Source organism: Chlamydotis macqueenii, chromosome 3 (assembly GCF_036417535.1).
Source record: "Chlamydotis macqueenii isolate bChlMac1 chromosome 3, bChlMac1.mat, whole genome shotgun sequence".
In the NCBI taxonomy this organism is placed as follows: Eukaryota; Metazoa; Chordata; class Aves; order Otidiformes; family Otididae; genus Chlamydotis; species Chlamydotis macqueenii.
The window spans coordinates 95,010,169-95,037,755 of record NC_141558.1 but is presented as its reverse complement, the minus strand read 5'-3'; the positions used below and the strand labels follow the sequence as shown (position 1 = coordinate 95,037,755).

At 36.6% G+C, this 27,587-nt stretch overlaps 1 protein-coding gene across 1 annotated transcript in view; it reads left to right on the top strand.

Annotated features, from left to right (window-relative positions):
- The window catches only part of RYR2 (ryanodine receptor 2), a 430,134-nt gene that overhangs the window by 272,477 nt on the left and 130,070 nt on the right, over positions 1 to 27,587 (top strand). Inside the window, exons 33-50 of the mRNA XM_086745890.1 lie at positions 478 to 638; positions 1,327 to 1,486; positions 1,754 to 1,840; positions 2,580 to 2,806; positions 3,752 to 4,553; positions 5,092 to 5,292; positions 5,414 to 5,519; positions 9,823 to 9,966; positions 12,762 to 13,035; positions 14,600 to 14,714; positions 15,230 to 15,362; positions 16,573 to 16,676; positions 18,310 to 18,445; positions 19,137 to 19,323; positions 19,796 to 19,901; positions 21,169 to 21,289; positions 22,560 to 22,729; positions 23,644 to 23,864. Of these exons, the coding sequence (XP_086602016.1) occupies positions 478 to 638; positions 1,327 to 1,486; positions 1,754 to 1,840; positions 2,580 to 2,806; positions 3,752 to 4,553; positions 5,092 to 5,292; positions 5,414 to 5,519; positions 9,823 to 9,966; positions 12,762 to 13,035; positions 14,600 to 14,714; positions 15,230 to 15,362; positions 16,573 to 16,676; positions 18,310 to 18,445; positions 19,137 to 19,323; positions 19,796 to 19,901; positions 21,169 to 21,289; positions 22,560 to 22,729; positions 23,644 to 23,864 (3,455 nt within the window). The remainder of the gene's footprint in view (positions 1 to 477; positions 639 to 1,326; positions 1,487 to 1,753; positions 1,841 to 2,579; positions 2,807 to 3,751; positions 4,554 to 5,091; positions 5,293 to 5,413; positions 5,520 to 9,822; positions 9,967 to 12,761; positions 13,036 to 14,599; positions 14,715 to 15,229; positions 15,363 to 16,572; positions 16,677 to 18,309; positions 18,446 to 19,136; positions 19,324 to 19,795; positions 19,902 to 21,168; positions 21,290 to 22,559; positions 22,730 to 23,643; positions 23,865 to 27,587) is intronic.

Here is a 27,587-nt window from a genome sequence, read left to right as displayed (position 1 = left end):
CTCACTCTTCAATGTTCAATGGAAAAAATACATCTCTTTTGGATGTATTCTCCTCTTTTGGATGTATTCTCCTCTTTTGGATGTATTCTCCTCTTTTGGATGTATTCTCCTCTTTTGGATGTATTCTCTTTCTAAAAGATATTAGATACTAGAAACTGAGGCACCTACAGTATAAATTTGTAGCTGCAGTACAAAAATAGCCTACAATACTATGATGCAGAAGCCTACAATGCAAGCATATAAGCCACATCTTAAATATTTTCCAATTTTTAACATACATATTTTGTTGGCTGTATTTTGATTTATGTTTGTATTCTTATGTTACTTTGCTTATGAATTGCACCTGAACAAGCCTATGCTACTTTTGAAGAGATGACATATTTTCAGATTTTAGAGCAATTAGTTCAGAATCAAACTGATGCACTGGAAACCAAATACTAACATTTATTGATATTTTTTTTTTTTTTTTATTGACAGTACTATTATTCAGTGAGAATATTTCCTGGTCAAGAACCTGCTAATGTTTGGGTAGGCTGGATTACATCTGACTTTCACCAGTATGACACAAGCTTTGACTTGGAGAGAGTGCGTACTGTCACAGTTACACTGGGAGATGAAAAAGGGAAGGTTCATGAGAGGTTGGTTAAAATTTCTTTAAAAGATTTTAAAAGATATTTATTTTATACCCCTAAAAGCAACTAACAATTTATAAACTGTAAATCCACCCCATTCAATGTAATTGGGTTGAGGGGGGTGGGGAGGGGAGAAGATAATAGGAAAAAGTGTAACTTTACTTACGCCCTCCTCTTGCTTGTGAAGAAACAGTGGAGTAATGACCTCATTAAATCAATGGGCTCTGAAAAGTAAAATAGTGCAGCTTTTCTATGTAGTTTCAGACCATGATCCTGTAAAAATTGACTTCTGAAACTTGTAGTATTTTTGAATACCTTGTAGCATTTTTGGAACTTTTTGGTTTTGAGCAGGCCCAAATTAGTACAATAGCTCCTCTCAGCACTTCAGCTTGTGATCCATACTAGAAAATTTGTGTTATGTTTAACGTTAAATGATTTAAAACATTAACTTGCAAAGTCAATTTCATCTCTTGGAATTTTACAAAAAATTTGGGCTTGTTCATATTTTATCATCTTGAGTTTTTATTTTTTCAATTATGAAGTCTAGGTTTCATTGAATTTTGGCACTGGTTATGGTGGGATCTGCTGTTTTGATCCACAAGGCCCTGTTGGTTGGAGCCATACAAAATTGTTCTTAGTCCACTACATGAAGTTTACACACCATCGATAAATAAATTTGTCTTTTGACATTCAGTATAAAACGCAGCAACTGCTATATGGTGTGCGCAGGAGAGAGCATGAGCCCTGGACAAGGACGTAATAATAATGGTCTGGAGATCGGTTGCTTGGTTGATGCTGCCAGTGGCCTGTTGACCTTCACAGCTAACGGCAAGGAACTAGGCACATACTATCAGGTGAATATTTTTTGATTATGTCTTCCAGTGGGAAAGGGGAAAATGGAATCCTCAGACTGCATCTTATTAGAAACATTTGTACGAGATTGGAAGAAAAAGTAATTGTCACTGTTACAACAGCGATTTTCCCCTGCTATTTGGATTTTTTTGGGTTTTATTTAAAGACTCACACTTACTGACTATTAATAAAGATATTAGAGTTTTTAAAAATATGTAATAATGTTTCACTGTCTTAAGTGGTTATGTATTTGTGCATCTTTGATTTAGGTTGAACCAAGTACAAAGTTATTTCCTGCTGTATTTGCCCAAGCTACAAGCCCCAATGTTTTCCAGTTTGAATTGGGAAGAATAAAGGTAAATAATACTTGATTTTATGCAGGTTTAGGGCTAATACATCATATAAAATAATTTTTTTTTTTTGTCCATTTGTTGCCTGCAATGTGTTCTTGGGATTGGGCATGTTTTTATGATTCCAAGTGTTTGCACTGTTGCCATTTTTATTCTTATCTAAGTTTTAAATACTTTGTGTATTTAAAATACAGTATGTTGGATGAGAAGGGTTGTAACTGATTAGAATTGACAGACAATATTGCAAAGTCCTATTGTATTTTCTGCATCTCATCCTTCATGATGAAAAAAAATCATTGGTGTCAGTAAGATAAATCTCTTATTATACAAAAAGAGCATGGATGACTGGTGTATCTGCAGATTAGATTAGGGTTTTAAAATAGTTTTAAAGTACGTTTGAACAGTACACTTAAGAAAACTGAACTGAAATTTACTTCCTTGCTTTGAATGCATGGATGTCTAAGAAATCAGAAGAGGTAGAAGAAGAATGGAGTTCAGATCTCTGGTCCAAGAAAGTGACCACACTTCCTATTTAAAATCTAACTATTTAAAAAACTGTTATGGACAATGCTCTTACTATTAATCTGCCACAGCTCCCAGCTGGTTTTACAAACTACTGAAAATGTTAATTTCCTGTTGCACTGTACCTTACTGTATTATATGTTGAATGTATTTCTTGAAAAATATCATATATTCATTGTTTGGTAAAGATGACAAAACTGTTTCTTCTGTTGGAATTTTCCAGAATGTAATGCCTTTATCTGCTGGGTTATTCAAAAGTGAACATAAAAACCCCGTCTCTCAGTGTCCTCCACGTCTCCATGTCCAGTTTCTGACTCATGTGCTTTGGAGCAGAGTGCCAAACCACTTCTTGAAGGTTGATGTCTCTCGAATCAGTGAACGTCAAGGCTGGATGATACAGTGCCTGAATCCTTTGCAGTTCATGGCCCTTCATATTCCCGAAGAAAACAGGTTGATGTTTGTGTGTTAAAGTATATCAGAGCTAGATTTGGATTATGAAGATAGACATGTAATAAAATTCCTGTACAAAAAGCCCAAGGTATTCTCTGTATTTGTAACACATGTAAATAAAGACAGTGTGTTTTGATTTAGCTAATATTAAAAATTAATTTTCAGTGTTTTAAAATCTACCTCCTTTTGTTGTGTTTCCAGACTTTTCTAGTTTCTCTCCAAACTCTTTCATAGTATATATAGATTCTGAATGAAAATGAAAGGAACTCTCTTTGTAAGTTATTAAAGATGATCTATAGGATAGGCAAAGATCTGGTTTTGCAGAGATTTTTTTTTAAGATTTATGACCAATTTAATTATTCTTTTACTTTAATTTTCCTAAATTTAGTTTAAACAACTGAAAAAATGTAATTCTGTGATTTCCTTGTTACCCAAATGTCTCAGCATTTTGCCAGTGCCAAAACTGAAAATAAAATAACTAAAAAATTAGGTGAGAATTCTAACCAAACCGCCTCGCCCCCGATCCCTCTGCAAATGAACTGGTTAGTCTGGTGCCATTTTGCAACCCCAGATCTAAAACCAATAAATGATAAAAATATCTCAACCTATCCTGGTTTTAAAACCTTCATTTTCAGTTATCCAAATTCTTGTTTGTAATATGAAGAGTATTCTGTATTAAGTAAATAGTTTTGGTCTTTCCATACTGAAAGTAATTGAAGTTGTACTTTAGGAGCGACTAGAGTAAATTCCTGATTGGACTTTGTTCTTAGTCCTTGATTCTTAGGTTGACAGTGTTTCTCACATGAGAGCTGAAACATGGAAAAAGTCCATCCCTAGAACTGACCTTGTGCCAATGTTATCCTTAGGGAGAATTTTGAATTCCTAACTTAAGTAAGTTTTTGCACTGATATGGAATTTACTGTATTGTTTTCTTTTTCTCTGCAGAACAATTGATATTTTAGAGCTGACAGAACAGGAAGAACTGCTGAGATTTCACTACCATACCCTCCGATTATATTCAGCTGTTTGTGCTTTAGGCAACAACCGAGTGGCCCATGCAATGTGTAGCCACGTGGATGAATCTCAGCTCCTGTATGCTATTGAGAATAAATATATGCCAGGATTATTACGTGCAGGATATTATGACTTACTCATTGACATCCATCTCAATACCTATGCAACTGCCAGATTAATGATGAATAATGAATTTATAGTTCCAATGACAGATGAGACCAAGAGTATTACTTTGTTTCCTGATGAAAACAAAAAACATGGCCTCCCTGGTATTGGACTTAGTACTTCATTAAGGCCGAGAATGCAGTTCTCATCTCCAAGTTTCGTAAGCATTAGCAGTGAATGCTTTCAGTTCAGTCCTGAATTCCCTCTGGAAATCTTAAAGGCTAAAACCATAGAGATGCTGACTGAAGCTGTTCAGGAGGGCAGCCTCCATGTCAGAGATCCAGTTGGAGGATCTACAGAATTTCTGTTTGTCCCTCTCATCAAGCTTTTTTATACCCTACTAATTATGGGAATCTTCCACAATGAGGATCTGAAACACATCTTGCAGTTGATTGAGCCCCGTGTTTTCAAAGAAGCAATGAGCCAGGAGGATGAAATTGATTTCTCAGAGAAGGAGCTGAGTTCAGATGAGCTTAAGTCAGAAGAAGGAGAGGAAGAAACCAGAGGGGAGCAAGTGCCAAAGGAAGGACTCCTTCAGATGAAACTTCCAGAACCTGTTAAATTACAGGTAACAATACTGCTTTCATAGTGGTAGTTCTCATTTCTTCACAGATCCTTTTTTCTTCACTTGGTAATTTGTCTGTCAAGGAATATAAAATTTTTATATTAGTTCAATAGGGAAGTAATTTCCTTACAGGGAACAAGATTTAGTATCTTCCTGATGATATAAACTTATTCATCATAGATCAAACAACTGTTATTTCATAAAATAGAATTACGTTCTCAATGACATTAACAATGAATGCTTCATTTTTTATGGATGCAGACAGAATAGAAATTCCCTAGGAGCAAGGAGTAAATCCATTCTCTTATAACTTTTATTAAAGTCTTACATTTTATATGCCTGAGGCACATAAATCTCTTGCAGGTTCCAGATAGTCCTGGTGTAGGATTACTTCACATATAGTAAATGACAGCATTAAAGATTTTGATCACTTTATTTGATAGTAACTGCTTCTGTAAGGAATCCATCCTTTTTTTGCATAATATACAGAAGAGATTTCGTAGCTTGCCAACTGTTTTCTCTTGTGATACTGTTTTCTCAGATGTGTCATCTGCTTCAGTACCTGTGTGATTGCCAAGTACGACACCGAATAGAAGCCATTGTAGCATTTTCAGATGATTTTGTGGCCAAGCTTCAAGAGAACCAGCGCTTCCGGTACAATGAAGTGATGCAAGCCTTGAACATGTCTGCTGCTCTAACAGCGAGAAAAACAAAAGAATTTCGATCACCACCTCAGGAGCAGGTACAGCTTACAATGGACAATTTATTTTTTATTGTGCTCTATGTATGGCAGAGTTCTGTTTGATTTAAAAGTTTTTCCTTTGGAGATCAGTTTCATTTGCTTTTCCTTTCTACTCTTTAAGATTAACATGCTGTTGAACTTTAAAGATGATAAAAATGATTGTCCTTGCCCTGAAGAAATTCAGGATCAACTCTTGGATTTCCATGAAGACCTAATGACACACTGCGGTAAGTCTTGTTACTGACTATTTTTACTTTTTAAATTATATTAGCTTTAGAAACATTTTTTTAAATACTTTTACATAAGAATCACCAACTACGTGGTCTATAGATTACACTATATCGATTACAAATACTATCAAATAAAGCCACCCAACCTGTAGTCAAAACTGAGGAAGTGTTCTTATTGTCATATCTGGTCAAACTAGAAGGGAATGCGATATGTTTAACTTCATGAGGAAAAAGAGGCTTTTTTTTCCACCCATACAACTCTGTGGGAATTTCTTTGGGCTTAATGTATTGGATAATGCTATAGCTCCCATTATTCAAAGGGTTCCGTATTCCCACTCCCTTGCATAGATTTGTATAGGTAATCTTTGCTGTATCAAGTTGACCATGGCCATGTCAAACCACAGTGTAACATAATATTAGTGGCATAATATTAGTTTATTATCTATTGAAATAGACTAATCATCAAAAGGACCAGTTAAATTTCTGTGGTTTTGGTTTCTTTAGTTATTAAAAAAAACAATAAATTCTATGTCGTATTAAAATGTGAAATATAGTAACAATTTAAATACAAAAATACCAATATAAAAATGAAGCACCAAAATGTGTATTTTAAATATCAATCTCATATCCATGAATACTGCAAATTCGGGTACAGAGCAGTTTTGCTGGGAACACATGCTTACTTGCATTTTGCGTTGAGGACTTTGTTGTCTTCTTGTTCGGAGGATACTCATCCCTTCATTTTACTTCAGTACAGTATTTTAAAAGAATAGGTAGAATAGACACTTCACAGACAGAATGAGCAGAATAGCAGCTGAACTTTCACATCATCTCCCATTAGCTAGAAGAAGCTAATACAGGGATGTGTGATAATATTTTGTAAAGTAATACTCTGGTCAAAGAAGCAGCTTTGAACACTAGAATCACAGCATTTTTCCTCTTGAATTGCATTTCTTATTGATCTCAGTTTAACTCGAAAAAATATGTTCAATTATTTAATTCACTACCTTAAAATATTCAAATAAGTAAAAACATGCCATAATACATGAATTTTCTTTCTTGATAGAGCAAGCACAGTTGATAACCTTGTGTATCACAAGACAATTTGGTCCATTTCAAAGATATTTCTGTTACCAAAATAATTACAGATTTATTAAGGTATCAAATATCACTGAAAGTCTTTAATGCAACCTCCTACTCAAAGCAGAGTCAACACTGAATTCAGACCTGATTGCTCAGTGATTTTTGCACTTGGGTCTTGAAAGCTTCTAAGCACAGAAATTCCACAATGTCTTTGGGCAATGTGTCACAGGCTTGAGTGTCCTAATGGTGATTTTTCTTCTTTATTTTTCTGCCTGTTTTAGTTCAACAATTGTATTTTGTTCACCTCAGAAAAGAGCATGACTGCATTTTCTTGCTAACTTCCTTGTACATTTTTGGTGGACTGCTATTACAGCCACAATAAAGCTTCTAGTCTGCAGATTGACAAACTCAGTTCCGTTTTCCTCTCCTTTTAGGAGAAGCAGTCTAGCCACCAGTCATCTTGATGGGCCGTTGCTGGGTACTCCAACTTTTCAGTATTTATTGGTGAACCCAAAACTGAATGTAGCATTCCAGATGTTATCTCATGAGTGTTGAGAACTGGGGAATAATCACTCGCCTTGAGCTAGTGATTGTCTTTCTACTAATACAGGATATTTTTAGCTCTCCTTGCTGTTAGAGTGCACTGCTGACTGGTGTCTAGCTTGCTGTCCAACAGAGCCCCCAAAGTTCTTTTTGCCAAGATATTTTTTTAGCCAGTTCATATGCAGCCTGTATTGTCACATGCAGTTGGCCTGTCTGCGTTGCAAAACTTTGCATGTGTCCTTGCTGAACTTCAAATATCGTGTCAGACTATTCCTCTAATCTGTTGAGCTTCCTGTCCTTCAGTGTGTTTTCTGCTCCCTTCAATTTGTATCATCCACAAACTTGATGAAGGTGAATTGTGACAGTTCAGATGAAATATTTTCATTTTAAATTAAAAATTAAAAAAAAGAAAAATGAGGAAAATTCAAAGTAAACTGTCAATTGACAGAAAAGAAAGGTGAAATAAAGAATTTAGAAATAACATTTGAAAGGAGAAAGAGACTTTATTCTTCTCTTTGATTATTCCATTTTTCTTTAGTCTTTTACCATCATTTATCTCTGTTTAAATTACTTGGTCTAGTTTTGTCATTATTTTTGTTCTATTTATGGAGGAATAGTAATTTGCATAATTCATAAGTAGAAAATTAATTCTGTGGGTCAGAGGATGCATTACAGTAGAGCAGAATTAATTACTCTGTGTATTCAAAATATGGCTATTGCAAAGTAGGTAAAATAATTACACATCCTGAGTCCTTCGTTTGGTTGATTAGCTGGCTACCATTTGGGGATTCACATCTTGTGAAAGGGTTCAGAGACAATTATATCGACAGTTTGCAAATCAGAAAAGTACAACTAGAGCTCAGGGAACAGCGTAACTGTGTGATAACAGACGTTTCATTTGAGTAATTTCAGAGCATCTCTGTATTCTAATTGATAAGACGTTTCAGTGTCTTTACTGTTAATTAGTTGGGTTTAAGAGACTGCCATCCAAACCATTTTGTAATATGATTTAGTGTAAAATATGAAGTTACTGATGACCCTTGTTTAGTCTAGCATAAGTTATTCTCTTTAGACAAAATGTAACAGAACTTTTAATGGAAATGAAACTGTACTTAACGCAAAAAATCAGACAATTAAAACTAGGTGCAGTAAATTGAGAAGAATGATGTAACGTCATGAAGAAACATCCTATAAAATACAAGACTGCTAAAGAACTCTCCACAAGCCCCTTAACTTTAGAACTTACACGGCAAACTAAAAAACCCGTAAAAAATAATTGAATGATGTTTTCACTTTGAACTTATTTTAGTGTGAGTAATAGGTATAGGTCAAGATTTTTAATTCCTTTACAATATATGCGTGAGTGAATAAAGTTGAAAACATGAGAGAAATGAGCCAATGGGAATCCCATGAAGTTCAGCAATGGGAAGTGTGAAGTCCTGCCCCTGGGGAGGAATAACCCCATGCAACAAGGACAGACTAAGGACCAAACTAGAAAGTAGCTGGGAAATAGCTTTGCAGAAAAGAACCTAGGGTTCCTAGTGGGCAGCAAGGTAAGCATTAGCAGCAATGGGCCCTTGTGGCAAGGAAAGCCAACAGCTGGGCTCCCAAGTAGAAGAGAGACGTGGACGCACTGGAATGAGTCCAGGGAGGGGCCATCAAGGATTATTAAATTCTTGGAGCATCTTTTGTACAAGGAGAAATTGAGAGGGCTGGGGTTTAACATGAAGAGAGAGCTCATGGTGGAATTGTATCAATGCATATAAATACTTGTTAGGCAGGGGGACTAAAGAAGGCTTTCCTCAGTGATGCCTAGCGGCAGCACAAAACACAATGAGTACAAAGTGAAATACAGGAAATTCTACTTAAAAAAAAAAATATATATTTTTACTGTAGTGGTGATGGAACTCAAGAACAGGTTGCTCAGAGAGGTTGTGGAGTCTCCACCTTAGGAGATATTAAAAATCTGACTGGACTTGGTCCTGTGCGACCTGCTCTAGCTGAACATCCTTTGGGCAGGGAGACTGGACTAGATGATCTCTAAAGGCTAGTTCTAACCTCAACTATTCTGTGATTCTGTAAAGCCTCGCATGCATTTTTTACTTTTTTTTTTATAGCTTATTATAGGAATATAATTAAACAGCCACTGCATTGTGAAGGTGGCTATTTTCTTCTGACTGGTCACTAGAAAGTATATTTACTGTAACTTTAATTCTTTCCCTTCTATTATGTGTTTTACCTAAATATCTCTTAGTCTTTACTAGTATCAGTTAAATGGTACTGTGTCACTAGGGACCATATCCACACTTCTGAGCTATGTAGGTCTGAAACACAGATGTCAGTGTTACCATGAAAACGTGCATACTGGAGCAGCTGAGCACAGAAATGTATTTAATCTATATATTTTTATGTATAATAACAGACAATTTATACAGTAAATTAATAAAATTACGTGATTCTTATCTACAGTTTCCTGTCTCGCATGTATACCTGACCTATGCTTGTTCCAAACTCCTGGTTAAGCATATCCCATATCAAAGTCTTTTGTAGTTCTAACACAGCAGAACAACATAGTTCAGTTTTATTATGTTTGTATATGCAAGATACAAAATATGTCTGTAAATTGTTTAATTGTATCCTTTTACTGTTTAGTGTATATTTTTTTTTATTTCAGGAATTGAGCTAGATGAAGATGGAAGCTTGGATGGAACCAGTGATTTAACCATTAGGGGTCGACTCCTATACCTTATGGAAAAAGTTACATATCTGAAGAAGAAGCAAGCTGAGAAGCCGGTTGATGATGATACTAAAACATCCTGTAAGCAACATTAAATCAGTTTATTGTATCCTAATTCCAAATGGCAAAAGAAGCAGGCGAGGAAGTTCTTCATATATTTTCAGCCAAAACAAGGTGTATTTTTAGTACAACATCTGTGTACCTTAAAGTTTGTATCTCTCTGACTCAGAACAAGCTTAGATGGAATTTTTATGATAGGCAGATTTGTTTCCCAATCGGAAGCAGTGGAAAATTTCTTCTACTAGTTTCTTCACCTTTGATCCTTTTTCAAGTCCTAATTTTTCCAGAATGTATCTTTTTGTAGAATTAGTGCAGACTTAATAGTTGTAGCAAGGTCCTGATTATGAGAATTTGCTCATAAAATCAACTGCAGCAGCCTTAAATCAGTATTTGCATGAAGATTACAAAATTAAAGAAGAGTGTGCGATTAGACTGTAATTTGCAAAACTGTACGTAGGAGAAGCCTCCACACCCAACCTTAAATTCAAGATTTGCTGACTGTTACTGTTGCTCTGTCATTTTTCTGACACTTTCTGCCTTATCACCTTGATAAGAATCATTGCCAATGGCACCAAAGTTCTGCATTTGGTGACAACTGATTATGGAGTTTTATTCATTTTTTTACTTGTCAATGCTGATTTAATTTTTATAATTTTTTTTTTTTGCCTTTATTATTGTGAGTGGCACTTTGAAATGTCCTGTTTTTTTTTTATATTGCTACTCTACAACAGGTATTACTTTATGGGCACACAGTTCAGATGTTCTGATTTTGGTGAAAAAACTAGTTTCAATCATTGACCTCACAGAATTCCCAGGGAGACTGGCCTTGTAACTTGCTTAATGTAAGCGTCTAAAGGTGTGGGATGAGAAGATTTCCCCAGGGTACTTAGAATGAGATGACTTCTTAGCTGCCAGTTATTAGTGTTAGCTTAGTGTTCTTTAATAAGAAATATTTTTGTCCTCCTAGAAGTGTGCCTTCTAGCTTTGCAGTTTATAACTGTTATTTCAGTTAGTAGGCAGTGATAATTAGAAGCTAGGTCTATGCAGAATGTGGTGATGAATCCTATGGTTTCCCAATTCTTTTTCTTGTAGTAAGCTTAAATCTCTACAAAATCTAATTTTCTATCTTTCATGTTAGTAGAAAGACAGTATTCTATAAAACTAATTCCATATAACCCTTCAGAGTAAATAAGCACCCACACAACTCAGTATTGTGATAGCTAGACTGCTTGGGTTCTTCATTGCAAGCAAGATAACAGACAGACCCACAGGCATGTGGGATGCAGTATTGTAGTTATCAAAACAGGAGCCAAATGACAGCCTGCTTATGTACTACTTCACAAAAAACAAAGGAAGCTCACTATCGTGTCGCTTCTTGTTATTATTTATTTCAGTCCTTTTGAAATATCAACTCAAACCTCAAACACATTTCATCCTTTTACTTACTTTTTAAGTGTTTTTATTCTAAAAAATGCTATGCTGTGTGACAATGGAGGAACCTATAGTACAGTGTTTGGACAGTAACAATAAAATACAGTACTATTGGTCTTTTTTTTCCCCTGCCCTGTATTAGCACATCTTAGCACAAAGTCACTTCTTTGTTAAACATTCTCTTTTCTGTAACCTCCTGTCCCTTTGTTATCTTTCTTAAATACTTTTAGGGTTTGGTTTTTTTTTTTTGTTTGTTTTGTTTTTAGTTTAGCCTGAAATTGCATCTGATTTACTCCAAAATCATGTTGCTGTCTTGACAAGGATTTCTACTTTGAAAATGTTTTTGATGTTTGGTCTATGTCAGCCACCTTTTTCAAATCAGGATATTTATTAGGCAGTTTATTGAACTTCAAGAGGGACGATCAAATTTTCCTTGTCAAACTTTCACTTTTAACTACTTGACATGGAAAGAAATTGATTTAGCTCGGTAAGTACTAAAGGTGAAATTCTGTAGTGTATAACTATCTGGATATCTCAAGATGATCCTGAATTGATCTGGCAAAGTTTTGCAAACATGAATGGAAGTTCCCTGAGATGAGAAACAGAACATTATTCAGTTGTCTTTATCAAATACTTTGTCTTGACTATTAGTTCATGAGTAATTTTTCTAAACAGTATTTTCAAATCTTAATTGACATTATATAGCTTGTCTATTTTAATATATGACTTTCCCATATATATATATGTGTGTATATATCCCAACTAATAAAGGTGTTTAGTGAGAATACCAGATATGGGTTTCTTACTTCATTAGAGACTGAATTCAAAATATACAAATGATGATTTGCCATTTAGTTGATTGGAGTCTCCACATTTAAATTTCTTTTGAAGGGCCTTTGGTTTTGGCAAAGGACTAAGTTAAATTATTCTGTTTTGTACATTATAAAATTTTGAGTAGATACAGAGCTTAGACATGGAAATAGATAATATAGTATTTACGTGTGCTACCAGTATATTTTTTCAGTCTTCATGATATGTAAGAAAAACCCTCAGACTTGAATTCCTTGAAAAATCTCAAAAGCAGTTTGTAGAAATAAATCTGGTGACTTTGTGAGCATCTTGTATGTTTTAATATTTTTTAATGTTATCAGAATTGATTTTTTGTATTTTAATTTTAAATACAGGCTTTTGGTTTTGAGATGTTTCTGCTTCTCCTGTGTGATTTTATTTTTCCTTTGATAGTCTGCTAAAGAAATACCAAGAAAAAGGTGCTTCTTAACAATTGGATTCATTCCAATTCGTGTTACGTAATGGGTTCTGTGGTATGACCAATAAAGAGATGAGCAATTAATGGTAATTTTGTGATTTATATGCTTTCTTCACAGCTACTCTTCAGCAGTTGATTTCAGACACAATGGTACGCTGGGCCCAGGAATCAGTGATAGAAGACCCAGAGTTAGTGAGGGCCATGTTTGTATTGCTCCATCGCCAATATGATGGTATTGGTGGCCTGGTTCGAGCCCTGCCGAAGACCTACACCATAAATAGTGTGTCTGTGGAAGACACAATCAGTCTTCTGGCGTCCCTTGGTCAAATACGTTCCTTGCTTAGTGTCAGAATGGGGAAGGAGGAAGAGAAACTTATGATTCGTGGATTAGGGTAAGTAACTGGAGTGTTATTTATTTACAGATATATGTTGTTGTTTGCTGTACAGTTATAACCTAACCTGGACTCCAGCACTTATTTAGAAATGCCAATTTTTTTTCTGCAAGTGGCAAATATTCCTTTCTTCCAGCTGAGAAATCGAAGTGTCACTCATTCCTGCTTAAAAATGCAGTTTCCTCAGAAATGCTTTTAAGATTTTTTTTTTTTTTCTGAAGTGTGACATTTCACAATGCAGTCCACAGTTAACAGAACACTAAAAGTGGATGTACTTTCCAATGTAGTGTAATGTTGCTGGCCAGCCCCTGAGATGAAGTTTTTGACTTTCAGTACTGTATTTCTGTAAAAGAAAGCTGCTGTAGACAAATAAGAGTTTAGAATGACCTGGCAGATTGATACCATGGAGGTCTTTTTCCACAGTATGAAGCGTTAATGCAGAATGGAGATGTGCTGTAGATACTTTTGGAGGCAGGGCCTATCCTCTGATACAAAGTCCAGTTATAGGCTTTGGGGAAAAAGATCAACTAATCTTTCTAGGATTTACTGGGAGTCCAAAACTCTGATAGTGCCACCTACATCATACATACTGCATGTGTTCTGTTGCATGACTGATAGTTGCAAATTTGTAGCTTTTAGAGTGATGGAACAGCGCTCTTCAGCTCTCCTGTTTTACAAGGCTGAAATTTACCATGCCTGATTGCAGAACTTTTAGGTCAGGGAAAAAAAAAAAAAAAAAAGATTGCCATAAAATGTACAATGAATTGGAATGGTTTTCAACAGTATTTTCTATAGTGACTTGCTAGTCCTTTTTTCACATGACCTAATTGCTTTCACATTTATTTATGGGTTGTGTGTGATTTCAAGACTAATTACAGTTTTTAGAAATGTAATTAATTTTTAAAGCAGACATTTTTATTGGACATAACATGTCTGCATAAAATATTGACATTATAACCTTCAGGGGACTGATTTTCAAGTATGTAAATCTGTTCTGCTGAAATATGTAGGAGAGAAGAGTTCTTTTGAGCAGTAACTCATGAACTAAGGTTAATATTTATGCAGCTTCTCTTTCTGATGCTTAGAGGATAGCTGGGTATACGTTCTCTTTCCCATGCTATTGTTTTTTTTTTTGTTTTGATGGCAGATGTCAAATGTCTCAAGGTTGAAATATTCTGAAAAGAATGTTTTGTCAAAAATATTAATTAGTTGCATTTAAAAATTAAGCTAATATAGCAGTTTTGATCATACTCTTGTCAGAAAATATTTTTAGATCTGGAATGGAATTTCTAATGAAAATAAACAGCATCCTTCTCTCATGTAATCAAGTGGTGAGAGGGACAATAACTATAGTATGGGAAAAGCAAGATCAGGTTCTTCCACAATGTGCATAGAAAAGTAGACTATTAGGAGAGATTGAGACTCTACTTGAAAAAGTCCCTGAGGTAATTTTTCACCTTGGGTGAAAATCACCCAAAAGAATCACCTTTGTGAATAACATAATAAGTAAACTATTTGTCCATAACATTTTAATCCATTTTTTTTTAATTTTGTTTTCCTGTAGAGACATCATGAATAATAAAGTATTTTACCAACATCCAAATCTCATGAGAGCTTTAGGCATGCATGAAACTGTCATGGAAGTGATGGTAAATGTGCTTGGTGGAGGAGAATCCAAGGTAAAGCAATTCACTGGTAGAAGACAGAGAGCTTAGAATATAGCTGTTCAAATCTTTATCCTGTAAGACACTGAGCAGTCACTGGAGGTACTGAGTCCATAATATCTTACTGATTTCCCTTAGCACAATAGTTGACTAAGTTTTTAGGAGAATCTTATTATATGCTTACTGAGTTTTAAAGGGGAGATCTTTTTAGAAACTAATTAAAAATAGATGTAATATTACTCTGTGAATCTAAGCATTCACACTATTTCGTGTTTGAATCTAGAATTTATGGGTGAACTCAGTCCTTGTTTTTCAAGCTTATACTTTGATCTTTAGAGCTTAAGGAGTTATTTTCTTGCTGACAAGGCCCTGTTGATTCCAGGATGAAACCTAAACAGTTAACTTCAATGAGGTGCAATGAATGCAATACATAAATATTAGTGTGTTAAAAACGTGTTACATAAATGATCTTTTGCAAGTTTTATGCCTGTCTTAAGTTTGAGCTTCCATCTGGTTTTATTGCCTCTTAGGAAATCACTTTCCCAAAGATGGTGGCAAACTGCTGTCGTTTTCTATGTTATTTTTGCCGTATCAGCAGGCAGAATCAAAAAGCTATGTTTGATCATCTTAGCTATTTATTGGAAAACAGCAGTGTTGGCCTTGGTAAGTAATAAGTGTGTGACTTTTGAGATTCTAAACAAACCTCAAAATCTTAAAGCTTTCTGCTGACATACATACAGACACACACACACACACACACTCCCACCTGTGATTTTCTGTGTCCCTCTGTTTGTGCTGAAATTTCTCCTTTACCTGGGGCAAAAATATCTTCGTTAACTGTATTGCTAACTCCAAACAAAACCTTGATGATAGCATTAAGTTCATGGAATTTAGTGTATGCTTTTTTGTATGTGCTTGGACATTAAGAGAGAGTCGGTATTTAGTTACGTATTTTGAGGAACAGAACAAAATTATGATTTTGATGAAGAGAATCATAGATAAGTGTTGGCAGCATTTCATTAGGGCTTACTTCTCACTACTCAGGCTTGTTCCCCTTCACTTTCTTCTGTAGACTCTTCAGTGTACACCTATGGCAATAGGAGAAATACAGAGCTCATTTGCCTGGATGTGCATGTATAGATGCCCAGAAATGAACCTTGAAATTTTCTTAAAATGTTAGGCTTTCTTTTCCAGGCTGAAGTGTTATAGAGGAGATACATTTATCCTTTATTTAATTTAGTACTTGTAATGGAGAATATATAATAATTTAGAATCTTCATAGTATTTTTTTTTATGATCACAAATTCCTTATTAATTTATATGTATAGGACAGAAGCATAAACTAAAAATCTTTTTGGAGAGAAAGTGCTTGAATCAAATGCATTTGGAATGTTAATATGAAAACCATAGCTTTTTCTAATGCTATAATGACTGCCATTTTTAAAAGAACATATAATCTTATATGCTAAATCTTGTATTTTAAAGTATAAAGATATTTTGTATTTTGATGTATTTTATAAAATGTCAGGTTTAGATATAAAATCTCCTCTGCCTTTTCATCAAAATAAAGTTGTGTCAATTAGTAAGATTGGAAAGAATGAGATCTTAAAATAAAGTATGTGATGAGAATAGGAACGTGTAAGAAAAGTTGTTTCTAGCTTGAACATCTGCATTGTATTTTGATTTCATATCAACATCAAATTTCATGTGAGTGCATGATAATTTATTATAAACTGCGTGGTATAAATGATGTGCTAACAGTCACACGCTCTCTGATGACAAAATGTTGTACTCTATTAAAAAAAATTGTTAATGTATTTCCTATGAATTTGTTGGCTTTTAAGTTGGCGTTGAAACAAATTTATTTTAACAGCCTCTCCTTCTATGCGAGGATCAACTCCTTTAGATGTTGCAGCAGCCTCTGTGATGGATAACAATGAACTTGCACTAGCTTTAAGGGAGCCTGATCTGGAGAAGGTTGGTAGCTTCTTTATAAAGCATTTTTCCCCCTGTAGAGAGCGGAAAATTCCTGTTTCCTAGAGGGGGAGCAATGTGGCTCCTGGCCAAGATTCCCCTGCAGCCCGTGGTGAAGACCATGGTGTGAAGCAGGCTCCCCCCCCCTGCAGCCCACAGAGGAGCAGAGATCCACCTGCAGCCCATGGAGGACCCCACACTGGGGCAGGTGGAGCCCTGAAGGAGGCTGTGGCCCATGGAGGGCCCGTGCTGGGGCAGCTGTTCTGGAGGGACTGCACCCGTGGAAAAATGATCGCGCTGGAGCAGTTTGAAGAAGAACTGCAGCCTGTGGGTGGGACCCCATGCTGGAGCAGGGGAGGAATGTGAGGAGTTCTTCCCCCGATGACGAAGCAGTGGTGTAAAATAATGTGTGATGAACTGACCATAACCCCCATTCCCTCTTCCCCCCTGTGCCGCTTGCAGGGGGAAGGTAGTAGAGATAATGTTAAGCCTGGGAAGAGGGAAGGGGTGGGGGGCAGTCTTCTCTTTCTAATTATCCTGCTTTGGTTTTAATAATAAATGAATAATTTTCCCCAAGTTGAGTCTGTTTTGTCCATAGCGGTAACTTTAAGGATCTCTCTGTGTCCTTATCTCAAACCTCGAGCTGTTTTTCTTCTATTATCTCTCCCTGTTCTCTCGGAAGGTGGGGGGAGTGAGAGAGAGACTGCGTAGTCTGGTCCTGATCGGGGCTAAACTACAACAGATCAATTAGGCGAAAGAATAAAAAACTCAAGAGAGCATGTGACAATTGTGCAGAATATATAAATTGCTGCTGCAAGAAGGAATAGAAGGTTACTATGTCAGTGGTGGATAAGAGAAGCGACTTTAATAATGGAAAGACAGATTCAAGATACATGTTAAAAACCACTTTCTAATGGAAAGTGAGACAGTGGAATACATTGTCCAACTGTTCTTGAAGACCTCCAATTCTGGAGATGCTATAACCTTTGTAGGAAAGCATCTGTCAGGAGTAATATGAGTGTAAATGATACTTTCTTGGAACAGGAAGAGGGACCATGTGTGTTTAAAAGGACAGACTTACCATTCTTATGAATGGTCAGCAAAAAGCAGCTGTCTAAACTGGTTGAAGGCTATGCTTTCAGTTATTGAAGTCTGGAAGCGAGTGGGCCAACTGATAACTACTGAGACTGTAGGTCAAATTACAGAGAGTGTTACTGCTGTGTGTTTAAAAAGAAAAAAAAAAGAAAAAAGGCAAGTGAAAAGGAAAGCTTAAAACAAAAAAGTAGATCTGTGAGTTATATTAGAAGACGTATTTTCAAATATGAATAGTGTGTTTTGTACAGCTCAGGGTTGCAAGGGAAATGAGATGTAGATAGCAATGTAGTGATTTAGAGAAGAAAAATGGAGTTGAGATAAGTAAGGTCTTACAGTTCATGGGAGAAATAGGAAAAGACTGGGAAAGTGAACTAAGAAAGAGGCTACTCTTCTGATTTGCCCAAAATATGATACAGTTTTGTCAGGTGTAATAGAAGGTGGACACCATATCTGAGACAACATGTGAGGATGCTTCCCTTTGAAACTGCACTTCTCTTCTTTTTCTCAATTAATGTATTTTTCATCTTAACTTTGCTATTAGGTGGTTCGCTATTTGGCTGGATGTGGATTGCAGAGTTGTCCTTTGTTGATTTGTAAAGGCTACCCAGACATCGGATGGAATCCAGTTGAAGGAGAGCGATACTTGGATTTTCTTCGTTTTGCTGTTTTTTGCAATGGTAGGGTAGAAGCCTATACATTCTGTAACTTCCTCTAATGTCCAAATAATTTTGTCATTTGAAATAATAATAATACAAGCCAACTTGGTAAGTTACCATAAACTTAAAGGACAATTTGCAGAAAGAGTAGAATTGTGCGAGGCACACATTGACTTAGATGCCCATTTCACAAGTCATATAGGGTCCTACAAGCCTATGCCCCATTTTTTAGACCTATCTTTAGTCTTTGAAATGCCAACATCTCCTTTGGAAGTAGAGCCGAGTCCCCTAAATCTTCTTGTGATAAAACTCATGCTAGACATAGAGCCAAACTCCCATCATATGATGAAGATATAGATAATCCAGTTTCAGTGTTCAGCAGCTATATTGGTCCTCTCATTAACTCTCTCACTTGACTGTGAGTCTTTACGACAAATCAGTAGCTTCAGTGATGCTTTAAACGTCCTTTATTACATTGTTACTTCTTTGGCTGTATTTGATTTTGAATTTAATCATGTTTTATTTCATAGCTTTTATTACAATAAAAAAGAGTATGTGTTTTTATTTAACTTTGTCATGATATTTGAACTGTTTTGTAGTTAAAAGTATCTACTGATGGATACCTTCTGCACTTTTGTGTACCTTTTTCTGATTATATTTCTAAAGTCTTTTTGATATAATCTTAAATCTTAATATTTGTTCTGTGTGGCAGGAGAGAGTGTGGAGGAGAATGCTAATGTTGTAGTTAGACTGCTTATCCGTCGACCTGAGTGTTTTGGTCCAGCTCTAAGAGGAGAAGGAGGCGATGGATTACTTGCTGCCATGGAGGAAGCGATACAAATATCAGAAGATCCAACAAGAGATGGACCTTCCCCAAGTAATGGATCTAGCAAAACCCTGTAGGTGCAGTGGAATGGCTTACATTGCCATCATTTTTGATTGTTTGTTTTATAATGTTAGTCATGAAATGACTTGTTTGTTTCAACATCTGAGTTAAGAACTGCATTCTGCTTTGAATTCTATGGAGAGTAGAGATTTGTCTTCTGCCAAATAGTGCTTCTTTTGCACTGTTAATTTAAGTAACACTCTCTAAATATTAAATCCTCTTTAGAATTCCGTTTGTTCTTTGTCAGTCAGATAAGAATCAGTCCCTTGATGCAAAATGGGGCAGATAAATGGTAACAATGCAGATGTCACTACAATCTTTTAGGAACAAATTTCATTCTGTTAGTCTGATAAAAGTCTACTAGTCTACTACCATGCGTAAGCTGTTAAACCTATGAGCAGATTTCCTTTATTTATTGCTGATGTAAAAACTTTCTTGTATTTTTTTTTAATCTTTTAATTGTTTTAACATTTAACTAATTACAGTGAAATGGAAGAACACGAAGATGACACTATTCACATGGGAAATGCAATTATGACCTTTTATGCTGCTTTGATTGATCTCTTAGGACGTTGTGCCCCTGAAATGCATGTAAGTTTTACGTCTTCATGCATTGGAAAGTAAAGGCATAGTTGTTTTACTGATTGTTCGGTGGTTTGCTGTTTGGCTTTTTCACAGTAACACGTTATCGGGTATTCAAGCAGTGGTATGATTACATAGTATCTCAATATATATTATAATGAGTTCATCTGCTGATTTGCAAGGAGTTTCTGTAACCTAATCAGAATCTGTTTTTTTTAAAGGAATTATTCTGTTGTTTTTCTTATTATTGTTCCCTATCGTTGGTCTTCAGCAACTTTCTGTCATGAATACGGTTTGATTGTCCACTGCGACAATTATACTCCTCAAATTTCCCTATTTATTGTGATAGTGATTTATTTTTTAAAACATATTTTACTCTTTTCATACATTTATTTAAACAGACTGTTTAAATTGCATATAAAAGAGTAAATATTATAGAGTGTTCTTTTAAAACATAGGAATAAGCATTGTCCCTGGACATACACATTAGTTTATTCACACTGACAAACCTTCTCAAAAGTGAGATGTCACTATTTCAGGCATTATATACAAAGAATTAGACACTTACAATACAAAAACGAAGCCCTTACCACTTACTTCCTAAGAGCTTGAAACTATTTGAAAATCTTTGTTGTTTATGATTCAAAATACCTTCCTGTTCTTCAGAAATTCTACTTAGTTATGCATAGTTTCGCATTTCACCCTGAAATGTGCCCTAATTCATATAGATTAGTATAGATCAGTATTAGATTTGTGCAGTTTGGTAACTTGACAAAGGAGAGAGAGATCGATATAGTAAGGTCAGTGTATGAATATCTGTATTGTTTGAATAAAAAAAAATTGCCTTGTTTTCTCTCCATCTCCCTTTTTTACAAACAAACCAAAAACAACTGGGATACCTGAAAGTGTTGTTATTTGGCAAGGACAGAAAAACTGGCTTTTTTAATCTGAAAATCTGCTTTCGCTTCCCCCCTCCTCCTCCTTCCATGTGCCACATTTTAATGCTTTGTTCCCCTACTTTACCTAACATTCCATTCTGAAAATGGGCTTAGTCTTATTTAATAACCAAACATCTAGATTTCTGAACTTTGCACATTTGCATTCAAAATACAGCAGATAAATACAGATTGCATGAAATTTACATTATTAATTATAATGTGATTTTTGAGAGCAGTCATTCATGTCTATCTATGGATCAGGAAGTTTCCAGAACAGGAAAACATGTAGAAGATAAAAAGAAGACCTTTTGATTTTTTTTTATTTGCATTCTCCTTAGCTAATCCATGCTGGTAAAGGGGAAGCCATTAGAATCAGATCAATTCTACGGTCTTTGATTCCACTGGAAGATTTGGTGGGAGTAATTAGTATTCCTTTCCACATGCCAACTATAGCTAAAGGTAAGATGATTATTCTACGCTTTTTTTCTCCCATCCCATTCTTATGTATTGTAATTAAACAACATATTGATACTCATATTTCTCTCAGTATTTAAAAATGTTATATAATTTAAATTATTTATTATGTTAATTAGAAGATAAATCATGAGTATTTCAAACATGTTTCAAAAACTTTTCTGCATGCTATAGGTAATAATTCTGTCTATACTTAAATCACTGATATAAATCCCATTCATTTAAATTGACTCATGAAAATTTATTACAACTTTATAAAGAAATTTAAAAATACATACTTTCTATTTTTCTAATATATTTTTAAAATTACAACCTCTTTTCTTGATACCATAATCTTTAGCTTTTACTGTTCTAACCCTATCAATTGTTTCTAGCAGATCTTACTAAGACACCAGAGTTGTTCTTCAGCAACTGTGGTGAAGTTATAGCTGTGACATACATACGCAAATGCATTTTTTTGTTTTCTGCCTATGTAGAATTAATTGCAATAGTGGGAGCTATGTGAGCATCAATATGAAAGGGAAATGAATTAGATAATCTTTTTTGGGTGTCTGGAGAGAGGACATTATAATTGCAACATGGATTATCTGGGGATTTACGGCACAAGAATGCCTAATAGCCCCTACAGTAGAAGAAATAAAAATCATTCTATTACACCATTATTTATTTATATTGCAAATAGTAATAGATCTGTAGGTGGTATCTCAGTAGCATAGAGTACAGCTCAGAGAGACAGAATTGTTTATTGGGTTTTGAAAATGAAGGTATCAAAATTTAAAAATATTTAAATGAATTACTTTCAGATATTTTAGAAGTTTTCAGATACAGAGGTCTTCTTAGCACAATCTTAATCCATTGTCATACATTACAGATACACTGACCAGTGCTGTATTCCTGGGGTGTTTGATGTGGAATTGTTGTATTTTTTACTTTTTGTCTGCTTCTTCTAAGAAGCAGTAGTTCAACAGATGAATTAGTATGTTTTGGGTTACTTATCATATTAGCATATGAACCGATAAGAATCCCTTAATACACAAAGCATGAACAGAATAATATGTATGGACTTTGAAGTCGAATTTGCCTCATGCATTCTTTTTCAGTTAACTACAAATATGTTGCCTTTGTGTAACAAACCTATGGGGAAGATGCTTAGATATTAACAGAGACTTAAAACCTCTGACAAGTAGTAGCATGACTGCCTAGTCTGCTGATGAAGGATGATCTTTGTCATTGAGATCTTATTTCTTCCTTTTAGATGGTACTGTGGTGGAACCTGACATGTCTGCGGGGTTTTGCCCAGATCACAAGGCAGCCATGGTTTTATTCCTTGACAGGGTCTATGGAATTGAGGACCAGGATTTTCTTCTACACCTTCTTGAAGTTGGCTTTCTGCCAGATCTTCGTGCTGCTGCTTCTTTAGATACGGTAAGGGTTTCCATTGTCTTACAGAACACTGCAGCATTTTTCATCCTGCGAAAAAAATAAATTATTTCTTCATATTATCTTCTGTATTTCTCAAATGCTGGATGAGCTGCCTGTTGCTGCTGAACGTTGAGAATACTTGAAGAACAGTGAGGAAGCGTCCTGCAGAATGATGTTCGCTTTATAAAAAGCCCCCATTGATACCTATATCCATAAAAGATGCAATGAAATGTGTAACTGAGAGCCTTTTTCCAGAGATAAACAGAAAGTGTTTATCTCCATGTGTTTATTAGGGACACCTACATTGTTATTTAGGAATTCCTTCTCAGAATTTCTGCCTTTTTTTTTCTGTGAGTCTTGTTTCCATATAATTTTTATTAGCTGACTTGGTCAAGAAAGATTAGGTTTAGAGAGCTCGTATGAAGGCTAAGACAATTTGACCTTTTATGTCAACATTTTTCTGAAAATGATGATGATATAATAATTGTTATGTTGTTATTTAAGAAAGAGCAGATGAGGATTTTTTCCTCACTTGGAACTTGAGCTTGATTGGAACAAGAAACATACTGAGTTTTGTAAATGCAAACTTGACTGGTATTATCTTATTTTGGAGTGTTCTGTTAAGCAACTATGACATTCTTTCATGTGGTCTTGAAAATGGTTTTGTTTTTGAATGGCTACCTTTAGTGTTTATGTTTTCATTCATTAAAAATAAAACAAAAGAAAAGCCATCTGTGAGACGTTAGAGGCAAGCTAAGAAGCTAGACCTCCAGCTTCCAGTAGGTATCAAATCCTCATTTGTTTGTTTTGGAACTTTCCCTCCTTATAACTACTACAAAAGCAAAATAAACAAGATATTATTTTCATTTGTAATAGCATTGATGAGACGAATCTAATTTGTTCCATTTAATTCCTAGGCTGCTTTAAGTGCTACGGATATGGCTTTGGCTCTGAATCGATACCTTTGCACAGCAGTCTTACCTCTGTTGACCAGATGTGCTCCTCTTTTTGCTGGCACAGAGCACCATGCTTCCCTCATCGATTCCTTATTACATACTGTGTATAGACTCTCAAAGGGATGCTCTCTTACGAAAGCTCAGCGGGATTCTATTGAAGAGTGTTTGTTGTCTATCTGTGGGTAAGAAAATACTTCTGGCTGTACTGGAATGCTAATTGATAAAGTAACCTACGACATTTATAGTATAAGAATGCAGAACTATGGCACCAGTCGTATAATGGGATTTTTTTTTTCTGGCAGATGATTGTGATATTTTTATTACACTGTGTACAGTTTGCAACTTTATTCATCACTCATATGCGGTCCTCAGATATTTTGTTATTACAGAGTTTTTTAAATTAAAATCTTGGCAATTAGTTAAGAGGAAGTACTGCAAAAAGACAACGCTCTGGAAATGTGAAATTCTGTATACATTGAAGTGCCATTTAAATACTTTTAGCTGTACAGATTAGCCATATGGTTGATGATTAGATTGTACAGTTCTACTGAGATTTTATTTATGTTGTGTTACATTTGAAATCCTAATCAGTGGCTAACATTGTTATACCTCATTATTGACACCTACAGGACAAATTTTGTCTAGGTATCTGCAATCTCAAAGAAGTTGATTATTATTCATATTTTTAATAAGCCTATGGGCTCAATTATCAGAATTTACCTAGGCGCTTATGAATTCAATTTCTAATTAAAGTTAGCAACATTTAGGCTTTCAAATCACCAGAGGTTTTTTTCATATTTCACAGGAAATTTTTTTTGCATAATATGGAAATATGTTCAGAAATCAGACTTTTATATTACACTACTGTAAAAAAGTACTGTATAGCATTTCTTTATAAAATGTATCACATAGATCATTTTTTGTATGTATATATTACCTTGATAAGAAACAATAAAATGGACCAATGTTTGCTGTTTATCTGGAAAGGTTTCATGTCCATGCCATTCTAATGTACATGGTATACCTATTTCTTCTGTCCTTCCAGTTGGTGCCCACTGCTGCATGTGTTGTTTAGTACATCTAAAGAGTTAGTGTTCTTATGTCTTTATTAGTTTCTAGGATATTTTTAAGAGCCATTGAGATATATTACAAGAAGTGAACGTTATAGCCTTTTCTTATGGGCGTGGTGATCATACAATCATCACAGAAACATAGCATGGTTTTGGTTGGAAAGGACCTTAAAGATCATCTGGTTCCAAGCCCTCTGCCATGGACAGGGACACTTTCCAGTAGACCAGGTTGCTCAAAGCCCCATCCAACCTGGCCTTGAACACTTCCAGGGGTGAGGCATCCACAGCTTCTCTGGGCAACCTGTTCCAGTGCCTCACCACCCTCATAGTGAAGAATTTCTTCCTTATGTCTAATCTAAATCTACCCTCTTCCATTTTAAAGCCATTACTCCTTTTCCTATCACTACATACCCTCACCAAAAGTCCCTCTCCAGTTTTCTTGTAGGCCCCCTTTAGGTACTGGAAGGCCACTGTAAGCTCTCCCCAGAACCTTCTCTTCTCCAGGCTGTACAGCCCCAACTCTCTCAGCCTGTCCTCACAGGTGAGGTGCTCCAGCCCTCTGATCATCTTTGTGGCCTCCCTCTGGACTCATTTCAACAGGTCCATGTCTTTCTTATGTTGGAGGCTCCAGAGCTGCATGTAGTACTCCAGTTGGGGTCTCACCAGAGCAGAGTAGAGAGGCAGAATTGCCTCCCTCGACCTGCTGGCCATGCTTCTTTTGATGCAGCCCATAATTTGGTTGGCTTTCTGGGCTGCAAGTGTGCATTGTCGACTCATGTTGAGCTTCTCATCAACCAACATCCCCAGGTCCTTCTTGGGCTGCTTGCAATCCATTCTCCACCCAGTCTGTATCTGTGCTTGAGGCTGTCCCAACCTTGCACTTGACCTTGTTGAACATCATGAGGTTTGCATGAACCTAGCTCTCCAGCCTGTCAGGGTCTTTCTGGATGGCATCCCTTCCTTCCAGCGTATTGACTGGAACACACAGCTTGGTGTTGTCAGCACGTCTCTAAAAGTGCACTCAATCCCACTGTCCATGTTGCCGACAAAGATGTTAAACAGGGCTGGGCCCAATACTGACCCCTGAGGAACACCACTCATCACTGGTCTCCTCTTGGACATCAAGCCATTGACCACCACTCTCTGAGTGCCTTCCTTATCCAATGAGTGGTCCATTCATCAAACCTATGGCTCTCCAGTTTAGAGACAAGTATGTCGTGCAGGACAGTGTCAAATGCCTTGCACAAGTCCAGGTAGATGATATTGGTTGCTCATCCCTTGTCCACCAATGCTGTAACCCCATCGTAGAAGGCCACCAAACTGGTCAGGCACAATCTGCCCTTAGTGAAGCCATGTTGGCTGTCACTGGTCACCACCATGTGCCTTAGCATGGTTTCCGGGAGAATCTGCACCATGACCTTGCCAGACACAGAGGTAAGACTTGACTGGCCCGTAGTTCCCAAGCTCTTCCTTGTTCCCCTTTTTAAAAATGGGGTTTATGTTTGCCCTCTTCCAGTCAGTGGGAACCCACTGGACTGCCGTGACTTCTCAAATATGGTGGACAGTGGCTTAGCAATTTCATCTGTCATTTCCCTCCAGACCCACAGATGTATCTCACCAGGTCCCATGGACTTGTGTAACTTCAGGTTACTTTAGATGCTCTTGAACTTGATCTTCTACAGTGGGCGGTTCTTCATTCTCCCAGTCCCTGCCTTTGCCTTCTGTTACTTGGGCAGTGTGGCTAGAGCCCTTGCCAGTGAAGACTGAGGCAAAAAAACTTGTTAAGTACATGACCCTTCTCCATATCCTGGGTAAGCAGGTCTCCATTTCCTTCTGGAGAGAACCCACGTTTTCTCTAGTTGTCTTTTTTATCCCCAACGTACCTAAAAAAGCTTTTCTTGTTAGCCTTGATGTCCCTGGCTAGATTTAAGTCTGTCAGGGGTTTGGACTTCCTAAAGCAATCCCTGACTGCTCGGGCAATTTCCATGCATTCCTCCCAGGCTACCTGTCCTTGCTTCCACCCTCTGTAGGGTTCCTTTTTGTTTTTAAATTGGTCCAGGAGATCCTTGTTCATCCCTGCAGGCTGCCTGCTTTTTTTTTTCCTGACTTCCTCTTTGCTGGGATGCATTGCTCCTGAGTTTGGAGGAGGTGATCCTTGAATATTAACCGGCTTTCTTGGGCCCCTCTTCCCTCCAGGGCTTTATCCCATGGCACTCTGCCAAGCAGATCCCTGAAGAGGCCAAAGTCTGCTCTCCTAAAGTCCAGGGTAGAGAGTTTGCTGTGCACTCTCCTCACTGCCCTAAGGATCTTGAACTCCACCAGTTCACGGTCACTGCAGCCAAGGCTGCCATTGAGCTTCACATTCCCCACCAGTCCCTCCTTGTTGGTGAGAACAAGGTCCAACGTAGCACGTCTCCTCATTGGCTACTCTGTCACTTGGAGAAGGAAGCTATCATGAATACTTTCCAGGAACCTTTTGAAGTGCTTATGCCCTGCTGTGTTGTCCCTCCAACAAATACCAGGGAGGTTGAAGTCCCTCATGAGGACCAGGGCTTGTGACTGTGAGGCTGCTCCTGTCTGTCTATAGAGGGTCTCATCCCCTCAGTCTTCCTGGCCAGGTGGCCTGTAGCAGACTCCCTCTGTAATATCACATGTCCCTGGCTTCCCTTTAATTCTGACCCATAAGCTCTTGGTTGGCTCCTCATCCATCCCCAGGCAGAGCTCCATGCGCTCCAGCTGGTTGTTGACAAATGGAGTGACATCCTCTCCTCGGCTCCCCTGCCTGTCCTTCCTAAGGAGCCTGTATCCCTCCAGTCCATCATAATACATATTATC